The sequence below is a fragment of the Octopus bimaculoides genome, chromosome 7, assembly GCF_001194135.2.
Source record: "Octopus bimaculoides isolate UCB-OBI-ISO-001 chromosome 7, ASM119413v2, whole genome shotgun sequence".
In the NCBI taxonomy this organism is placed as follows: Eukaryota; Metazoa; Mollusca; class Cephalopoda; order Octopoda; family Octopodidae; genus Octopus; species Octopus bimaculoides.
The window spans coordinates 24,028,409-24,038,984 of NC_068987.1; the positions used below are offsets into that span (position 1 = coordinate 24,028,409).

At 35.2% G+C, this 10,576-nt stretch overlaps 1 protein-coding gene and 1 long non-coding RNA gene across 4 annotated transcripts in view; one reads left to right on the forward strand and one right to left on the reverse strand.

Annotated features, from left to right (window-relative positions):
• LOC106881340 (uncharacterized) overlaps positions 1 to 1,396 on the reverse strand; it is a 29,755-nt gene extending 28,359 nt beyond the window's left edge. Inside the window, exon 1 of the long non-coding RNA XR_001410843.2 lies at positions 953 to 1,396. This is a non-coding gene — a long non-coding RNA (uncharacterized LOC106881340). The remainder of the gene's footprint in view (positions 1 to 952) is intronic.
• A 161-nt stretch (positions 1,397 to 1,557) lies between these two features.
• On the forward strand, positions 1,558 to 10,338 carry LOC106881321 (zinc finger protein 239). 3 transcript variants are annotated; one of them, XM_052969342.1, is made up of 2 exons: positions 1,558 to 2,587; positions 6,615 to 10,338. In XM_052969342.1, exon 2 carries the CDS (start codon positions 7,223 to 7,225, stop codon positions 7,970 to 7,972), a length of 750 nt encoding a protein of 249 aa, XP_052825302.1. In that variant the 5' UTR covers positions 1,558 to 2,587; positions 6,615 to 7,222; the 3' UTR covers positions 7,973 to 10,338. The 3 variants fall into 3 exon arrangements, with proteins under 3 accessions (XP_052825302.1, XP_052825303.1, XP_014787152.2); XM_052969343.1 differs by lacking the exon at positions 1,558 to 2,587 and adding an exon at positions 2,598 to 3,649; XM_014931666.2 differs by lacking the exon at positions 1,558 to 2,587 and adding an exon at positions 3,670 to 4,186.
• Positions 10,339 to 10,576: the final 238 nt, after the last annotated feature.

The window sequence follows — 10,576 nt, forward strand, 5'->3', positions numbered from 1 at the left end:
TTTTTTTTTTGGCTAAAACGATAAAAAACTGAAAAAGCGCCGTCAAAAAGGAGAAATTCTAACTTGGTGCTGACTGAGTCCGACGTCCACGCCGCCAATAATAGATGGATAACGAACGCGAATATTTATATTATTAGGCACTTAAACGAAAAAGCGCCTATTGATTTTCAAAATAATAAAAGTAATGTGTATTCAATATTGAAAGCAGTGGCAAGGTCAAAGCTTATAAAACTGTAGCCATTAGCAACTTCCTGCCACAATGATGAAGGATTTCTACCCTTACTCAAGTGAAATCAAGTAATGAAAAATAACCTTCTGGCAGAATGAAATGGTGTGTGTGTTGTGGGAGAAGTCTATGTGGTAGAACTGAAAAAACTGACTCAATATCAGAAAGATGTTGCGAAAGAGAAGACGAATAACTGTAGCAATGAACAAAGATTCTGATTGATGAAACGAGGAGGCAAGCTTAGGAAAATTTAGAATGAAATGGGTAGATTGTCTGTGAAGTGAGATTCACAGGCGGAAAACAAATCAGAGATTACACCATCATTTTATGTTAACAAGAAAAAAATACGTGAAACAGCTTTGTCACGAACTACTGGAAGTCCTTTCATGCGTTTATATCTAACTATAAGTGTCTTTTTCTGTACTTCCATTATGTACTTTCGTTTTACTAGTCCCAGATTTCAAGATCAATATAATTTTAATATACATGATGTTGATGGGATACGTGTGATGAATATTCAAAATATTCATCACACGTATATTTCAATCCGTAAGACAAAAAATAATGGGTGCTAAATAGATTCGTAAAATTGAATGAATAATGAAGTGACTGAGGATTTCAAATTGTATTTAGCCTGCTTCTAACAGAGATGCTTTTTATAATCTTTACTGAGAGCCATACATCATCATCTTCAACAATTAATAAATGGACAACAGATCAACTTACCGATTTTCTATATCTTATTCACTTCTCCCTGAAATAATATTGAGAGATTTGCGAAAAACTCAATGATCAGCCATCGTGTTGGACAACTGCACTGGCAATGTTGAATGGACCTAGCAATAATACAGACCCAACTAATCGAACAGCAGCCTCGCTTCCGTAAAATGGTTTCTTTCAAAAATTGAATACGTCAGCAATTAAATGTATTGCGTGTACAATAAAGATGGATATATTAATAATACTTGCATAGTAATGTAGTTCAACATCAAATGTAGAACCCTCACGTGATTTATATCTAAAAGTTAAACAGAATATTGAAAGCTCAAACAATATCTCCGACTCTTGTGGAAAACATTTTCTTCTCCAAACAAGTCTTCACGCCAAACATTGCCAATGATTTTTCGATTTATTTCAACTCTGGTTAAAAATGAAGCCAGACTCATTAACGGGTTGTACAGAAAATCTAGGAGTAAAAAGAGTCTATTTTGGAAGAGTTAACATCTATTAGGGGAAGTAACTGTGTCTTTAGCGTGTATTGTTGCTTGGTTCCAAGGGAACGTATTTCCTGCAGACCTGTGCTCCAAAGCGTTCTAGTTATGACCATCCCGTCTTTTATTCCGACATTATATCTCGAAGAATACTTTTCCAAAGATGGAGGATGTGATCTGTGGGAAATTTAGCAGACTAAAGTATCTTCGATAATAGGACATAATTTAGAAATGACAGGTTGTTGATAAAAGAGCTTGAGAAAGAATATCATTTTACCTTAAAAAAACACGCGTTGGGGGGGGGGCTTCCAACAATTTTTCATCAAAATTTTCTTCGTAAATATTCAAATACTCATCCTAAATGGTACCTTTTTTCGCATTTCGTGCATAGCGAAGGGATTGCAACGCTTACAAACAACAGTACAATACTGAGCAGCTGGTTAGAAAGAAATGTGTGTGATGGGGTTATCACTCTTGTAGTTTCCTACAAACCAAATGTATGAACTTTATTTTGTGTGGGTTCATCAAGGGAAAAGAGTATGTGCCCATAAACTTTAGAAGCTCTCACAAACTGGTGAGAACGATGCGGTTAATGTTCAGGTTAAATGCCTGCAGAGCAATGTCGCACAAAAAAAACGCGTGATGATGGAAAATAACAAATGGTTGCGAGTTTAACGAGGAAAAATAAAGCGAAGACCTAGTAGAAAAAACAGAAAGAGTAACCTTGTTAGTTCGGAAAAACATAGATTGTTGTAGACCAGCAAATTCTTAGAGATTTAGAAAATTGTTGAGTTGGAAAGAAACATTTTTTGATAAAATCTTATTTTTTCCTGTTTCAAAGCAGGGAAGGGAAGACTTTATATGCTAATCATCACAGTATTGATAATTGTATCATCGATTAGATTCTAAGTTTGAAGGTGCTGAGGTGGAGGATGCGGCCTGGCTAAGAAAAGCAGACGACTTCAACCACATCAATGTCGCTGAACTAGACGCGAGCCTGGAATAAAACCGCGTTTCTTGAAGCAGTACATAGCATGCTTCCAATTTCTACAAGCTGTAAAACCTGCTGCCAAACGACTGCACGCATTTCTATTGGAGGCTGCACCACTTTATCTGGATCCAGGATGATTTCTCCTCTGCCGAGTAATCGGTTCGTTGGCACAAATTTTGGTTTTCATATTTGCTTAATACATTTTTTTTTACCCCTATTGGACTTGTTTTTTGTTTGTGTTGGTGGTCAGGTGTTACACTTAATATTAACCAGAGAGATATCATGACACTATTGAAGGGCACTGAGTGCCCAAAGGAAAAGAGGAAGGCTCGTGTCAGTCGGGTTCCCTATAAGCCTTTGAAGACTTCCGTTAGGGGCCGTTGTGTTTTGTGCATGCATTGTGGCTGTCTATTTCATCCCTTCCGGGCAGTTTGTGCTTGACTCCGAGATAATCCAGGCAGGCACGACGGATACACTACAGTTTTTTTTTCCCAGTATTAGGTTTACCTTGCAAAAGATAGATTTGCTTTTTCTTTTTCATTAATAAAGATTTGTATTTTTCCTTGCTGACCTAGTTATAAGTAAATGATTTACTCAGCTTGTTTACTGCTGTTTAGTGTTAAAATTTAAAAAGTAGAAAGTTTATTTGATATATTTTGTAGGGTTCAGCATAGAGGAACACTGGAGTAATAATCCCTTATTTCACATTCAGTAATTATGCCTTAGTGTTTTGTTAGACAAAGGACGAAGGAGGTGTCTTTTCAGGCTGAGTTTTGTGTATCAAGTGTCTTAGTCCAACTCTGCTCATGATATCCATGCTCACTTCTCAAGACAAAATATTTGACCCTATGATATTCTATGACTTTTCATAAATTAAATAGTGAAGGTTTCATCACAATGATTTCGTTTCCTTTACTCTGACAGAAAACCAACTTTACACGAGGTGGAAATTTGCTTTGCACTTGAGTACTGGTCTCCAAAGCAGTACTGCCACTACACATACTTTCATTCCACTGCATCCAGAAACATTGATCACAGCAGTCTGATGAACTACCATTGTTCACTAATCTGGGATGGCATTCAGTGGTTAAATACATTGTCTGATCCCTTAAATTTAATGACACTATTTTGCTATCACTCTTTCTTTGGATTAACATTAACTATGTTAACCTTGGAAGCTTTTCATCTTGGAAAATTATTTCAAAAAACGGGATGACAAAGGTAATTCCCCTGACAGTTTATTGTCAAAGCTTCCGAATTTTATTTCTCCCGTTTCTTTACCACTCAGCTACATAGTCTGTTAATAACAAGTAGATATAAGATCGAATTAAATAAAGATAAACTGTAATTCAACAGCAAAAGCACATTGGGTTTGCTTTACTGGCATTTTATTTTTAGCGCAGTCTGCTGAAGCTACTATTATTGTCTACAGTGACAGCGCGACCAACTAAAGATATTTAACATTTTCTTTTACTCAAGGTTTACATTGTTTTGTAAGCATTATTAATATATTTATCTATATTGTTCACAGGGTTTTGTTTACATTTATTTACCCTTTGCGTTGAATAACTTAGAAATTAAAAAAAAAAGACCGATGTTTTACGAAAGCACGGCTGCTGCCTTACCACGCAAATCAGTAATGTCGCTTTGTTTTGTCAGCGAACTTCTCTGATTGACGTTAAGGTTGTCAAGTCAATATCTTCATTGCCAGTATCTGTCAATACTACAGAATTTGGCGGAGAAAGGCATTACAAAACGGTATGTTAATATGTTGTTAGTCCCTAATAATTGAAGATGTTTTGAGATTTTCCTTTAAAAATGTTTATGCTTCAACCTATCTTTTTGTGATGCAGCCCTTTGTTATTTGAGATTCCGTCTGTCATCGCGAGAAAACATGCTGTTTACTATCTTGAAGAAAACATTCCATCAACCACTAATTCATTAAATTCTACAAAACTGTCAAACAATTTTTATTTATAAAGCTAAGATTTATGGTTTACATTATTTCAGTTAGTAAAAAAGGGCCGGCATGTTTCTTAATTTTTTGGTATGACACTAGATGCACCTTCGTGACCTCTAGATACATTCAACGTAAGCCTACGAAATGTTCCCCGATTAGCTAAGACACTTCCTATTTAGAACCTCTGTTCTTAAGTTCTGGTTGGTTTGTAGGTTTCTCCCGGGAAAAGGTTAATATTTGAAATAAATACTAACTTTTAAATTACAGATTTAAAGTTTGTTTTACACAACCTAAAAGAGACACATTATACATTTGAATGATTGAAAACTAAATTATTTTATGTAAAAAAAAAAATTAAAAAAAAGTTTTTTCGTTTCCATAGTGGAAACGAAAATTTACGTGTGTAAATTTAAGAGATTTGTACCTGCTCATAAAGAGAGGTTAAGACAATAACATTTCCACTTTGCTTCATTGCAAATTTTTGGTTAAGAAGGAATATCTGCTGTCAATATAGCATCAATTTAATGTTTAAAGTAACACTACAGAACAGAATTGGGCATTCTTTCGATACTGACAGAATTGAAAGCATTTTCCTTTCTCATGCTATTATTACAATAATGAATGAATGATCGCTGCAAAAACAGTTGTATCTTTCTTTTATACTTTTCATTACAATCTTTAATTTTCGATAAAATTTTTAAAATGCTTCTTTATATAAACCCATTTCAAGAATGTATCAAGCGGGCCTCAGTTTGGCCAGCCCTGGTTTAGCCTTAGATCCTGATGTGATTGTTAAATTTGACGTCCAGTTTAAATATACGAGGTTAACGTCTGTAAGGGTAACAACAACAAAAACGGCTGGGGAGGGAATTTCAGTCAGTTAACATTCTGTGGAGAAATGACTAGATATAGTAGTTTGTGTGGGTCTGAAGGAGGGAAGATAATATGGTTGATGAGAAGAGGAAAGACGGGTGTTCCTCAGTAGCCTTGGGAAGAGGTGGTATGCAACTAGTTCTGAAAAGCAGAAACTGTTGTAGTAGCTGTAGAATAATTAGAGTGAGGAGCAGTGCATATGTGGGCCATGGTTTGTACAGTATTGCTAGGGTATAGTTTCCGCTGAAAATATTGGAGCATTGAAGGAACACCTAGAAAATTACAAAAGGCAGAACATATAGCACAAAATGACAACCTGGCATGGGTTGGACAGTTTGGCAGGATCTGATGAGTCAAAGGATTGCAATGAGCTCCAGTGCTTTAGTATGGTTTTTACAGCTGGATGCCCTTCCTAATGCCAGTTACTTTACAGATTATACAGAGGATTTTTTTTGAGGCACCTATTTTCCTTTACCTTCCCCCTCCCAAATTGAGATTGACCATACCTCCATCCATGTTCACAATTCTCTACCTTCACTTCTTTACCCATTTCTATCTCACTCCTGCAAACCTATCCATCCTTGATTCTCTATCCCTATTCTATTATACTCACCTTTTTCACCTTGAGGGTATGCCTTAACATCTCATCTCCAGTATCCTTTCTCCCTTTTCAGCAATTGTAGCCATATATTTCATCTACAAGACACCTGTTCTTTTCCATTTATTATACTTTAGCCACTCAACACCTAGCACAAATCAAAGATCTTCTCTTGTGGGTTAGTTCTCACTAGTGTCCTCTAGTACTGGTGCCTCAAAAATAAAAACCCTGTATACTCTGTAAAGTAACTGGCATTAGGAAGGGCATCCAGCTGTAAGAACCATACTAAAGCACTGGAGCTCATTGCAATCCTCTGACTCATCAAATCATGCCAAACTGTCCAACCCATGCCAGTATGGAATATGGATATTAAATGATGATATGGTGATCATAACTGAAGAGGTTATGTGCTCAGTATATGTAATGATTCCTTCAGTTACCTCATCTTCTAGTGTTATTCCTTTTCTATAATCTTGACTGTTCTACAAAAGTTGGTGACCAATCCATCCTTGGTTACTTATTGAAAAGTAATATAATATGGGTTTTAAGGCTATTTCAAAACCCCTACCTGTTCTCATAATTCAATTCCACTACAAATTTCATACCATTGTGTCTTTCATATGTAAATACTTCATGTTTCTCTAATGCTGTTTAAATTTTCCGGTCAAGCCTCTTCTTTTTTTTTCTGACATGTTTGTTTTGACATTTCTATCTCCTTTAATAGTCATGCTGTTATAACTCTCTCTTTATTTCAGGGTATCTGTTGACATTGAGAGAGGATGTTTTGCACTTTTGCTTTATTAACAAATGGATGTGATTTTGAAAACCACAGACTGATATTGTCAAGAATATATTTGATTGCTTATGGCGTCAACAAAATTGCAGCAAAATAAAAAAAATTAAAAAACCATTGGAAATATATTTGTCAGTATTTTGAGAAATCTAACATGCATTTTTATCTGACTCATATGCAGTGTCTTTCCTATCTGGATATACATTAAAAAGTAGTTGCAAAATTGAACTCTGGTAAAATTAACTCTGCCCAAAGTATTTATGACCACTGAAGTATCCACAGATGTCACAAAATGCCACTTAAGAAATGGTATTTATTGAGGAATTTTGGAGAAGTTTAACTTTTCTGAACTCTATAAAATAAAGATAAGGTTTATTTCTATGTTTTATGAACATGAGAAGAAATTATTGTTGAGAGAGTGTATGAGAATCAGTTTTATTGCAGATCACAATCTCTAATAATTTATCTCCTCAGACACAAGAAAATACAAAGAGTACATAGAAATACTGTGACAGTCACCCCAAATAGTTATTCCATTGTGTATGATTTACTTCTGAAACCTTTGTTAAAATGTCTTCTATGAGAAAATATTTATCACATCCTAAACATATACATACAGGTGAAAGACTGCACCATTGTGATACGTGTCAAAAGATATTCCTTAGAAAGTATGACTTGACTTGTCATAAACGTGTTCATACTGGTGAAAAACCATATTCTTGTGATATCTGCAACAAAACATTTTCTCAGAAGGCTAATTTAACTTATCATAAATATGTTCACACAGGAGAGAAACCATACCACTGTGATATCTGTGGTAAAACATTCTCTGTGAGTAATAAATTAAAGAGACACATACGTATTCACACAGAAGAGAAGCTATATCACTGTGATATCTGTGGTAAATCATTTTCTCAGAATGGTCATTTAACTCGTCACATACAGATACACACAGGAGAAAAACCATTCCATTGTGATTTGTGTGGAGAAACTTTTTCACAGAGTGTTCATTTGACTACACATAAACGTATTCACACTGGAGAGAAACCATACCACTGTGATATATGTGATAAAACTTTCTCTCGGAATAATATTTTAATTAATCATAAACGAATCCACACTGGAGAGAAACCATACCACTGTGATATCTGTGGCAAAACATTCACTCAATATAGTCATTTAACTGACCACAACCGAATCCATACAGGTGAGAAACCTTACAATTGTGATATCTGTGGAAAGCCATTTTCCCGAAATAGTAGTTTAACAAGTCACAAGAAGATACACAATAAACAAACAGTGAAAAGTGAAAGTTGTTGAAAGAGATTGTCACAATAGAATATTGGATGGTTCCCAAGGAAGACATGTTAAGCTAAAGTTTCCAGTAACATACTGAAAAATGTATTTAGACAGCTTTTATAATGTAATGTGGAAAATACATTTAGCTTAATTATTTAGAATTATGATTACATGATAAAGCTATTTACATCTGATCTTCCTGCAATGATTAGCACGTCTACCCAGATATTTATTATCTAACATATCTAAGTGTCAAGGTTGACTCTGGCAAGTCATCATTTTGTTACATATTGTAATGGTAAACAATAACATTATTAGACCAAGCACTGTGGCAAAAGATATATATTCATTTTTACATGTTTTTCACATTTGTTTTTCCATGCTAGGTTACATAAATATATTATCACGGTACTGTTGTTTGGGTAAGGGATCTTTTTCCACAATTTCTTCAGAGGTGCAAAACAAGCAAATAATTTATTAGCAGTAGAAATGACAACCATGTCACTGCTCAACAATTTTCAGAGACATGCAAGTATAGACAAATGAACACACATTTTGTGTGTATGTGTGCATATATATATATGTGTATATATATATATAAATATATATATTATCTGACAGGCTTCTTTCTGTTTCTGTTCATCAAATCCACTCGTAAAGCTTCATTCAACCCAGGGCAATAGTAGAAAACACTTGCCCAAGGTGCCATGCAGAAGGACTGAACCTGAAACAGGCCAGAGGGACAGATTTATTTATTATCAAGAACATATTTGTGCAAATGCACCTCCAATGGTCAACATATTACATTATTAAATATCACAGAATATATATAAATATATTATATTTCATATATAAATATATATATATATATATCATCATCGTTTAACGTCTGCTTTCCATGCTAGCATGGGTTGGACGATTTGACTGAGGACTGGTGAACCGGATGGCTGCACCAGGCTCCAATCTGATCTGGCAGAGTTTCTACAGCTGGATGCCCTTCCTAATGCCAACCATTCCGAGAGTGTAGTGGGTGCTTTTATGTGCCACCGGCACGAGGGCCAGTCACACGGTACTGGCAACGGCCACACTCAAAGTGGTGGTTTTTTACATGCCACCTGCACAGGGGCCAGTCCAACAGCACTGGCAATGACCTCGCTCGAATGATTTCCTAACGTGCCACCAACACAAATGCCAGTAAGGCGACGCTATATATATATATGTATGAATGTACATATATATATATATATATATGTATGTATATATATGTTTATATATATATAAACACTACACACATTTTTTTTCTGTGTTCCTTTCTGTGGAAGAGCGTAGGCTCAAAACGTTAAAGACTTTTTCAATTCCCGAGCGTTATACTAATACATCTATTTGTTTTCTACACCACCTGTCTTCGTCTGTTGTTTTTTTGTGAATTCTCCCTATATATGTTTATATATATATATATATGTATATATATGTGTGTGTGTGTGTATATATATATATATATATATATGTCTGTTTCCCATGCTGGCATGGGTTGGACAGTTTGACATGAGCTGGAGAGCTGCACCAAGCTCCAATCGTCTGCTTTAGCATGGTTTCTATGGCTGGAATCCTTTCCTAATCCCAACCACTTTGCAGAGTGGACTAGGTGCTTTTAATATGGTGCCAGCATGGATGCCTTTTATCTGATGCCAGCATAGGAGGTTTTTTATGTACCACCAGCATGGGTGCTTTTTAGGTGACACCTGCGAGATTGTCAAGTAGCTTGCAAGATGATGACATCACAGCTGAGAGAAGTGGCTGTGTGCCAGATAAGAGGTTGGAGTATCATATAGATAGGGACAGCTATCTTGCTTGACTTCCCCAGTAGGACAAAAACGCAGAGGGAAGTAGACGAGAGAGTGAGAAAGATATTAGTGTGAGGGACGATTATTTAGAGATAGCAAGTAATGTTGAAAGGAACTTGAGGAGCTTGTGAATTTTGCCAGTGGACAATTTATGTGTGAAGAAAATGTGGGGTTATGGGCGTAAATGGACATACCTGGATGACCATGATTTTACTTAGCTTGACATGTCTTCTCAAGCACAGCAAATCCCTGAAGTCTTGGTCCCTTGTCTTCTCAGTGAGGCCTAGTATCTGAAGATCCTTTCCCACTACTTCATCCCACGTCTTCATTTATATATTATATATAAATTATTTATAGTATATATACTATATATATTTTTTAAATTACACATATATGTATAACGGATATAATTTATATAAAAAATATATACATATATAATATATGCATGTATATCCCTGCAGAGAATTGATGTATAAAGATCAAAAATAAATCTACAGAATGTGTGTATGTATGTATGTATATATATATATATATATATCATCATCATCATCGTTTAACATCTGCTTTCTATGCTAGCATGAGTTGGACGATATCGTTTTAATATTCAATAAAATTTATAAAATATTAATTCTTGTTGTGTTATATTTTTATACAATGACATTTTGAAAATGTTCTGTAGATTGTACATCTCTTGATATGGAGAACAACAAGGTTTTCTGGTGAGAGGTTTAGGTGTAAAGCAATTTCCAAATGATGGTTTCCAGTTGTGACAGAAATATAT

Excerpts from the sequence above, each read along its gene's own strand:
- LOC106881321 (XM_052969342.1), top strand. The coding sequence starts at position 7,223 with ATGTCTTCTATGAGAAAATATTTATCACATCCTAAACATATACATACA.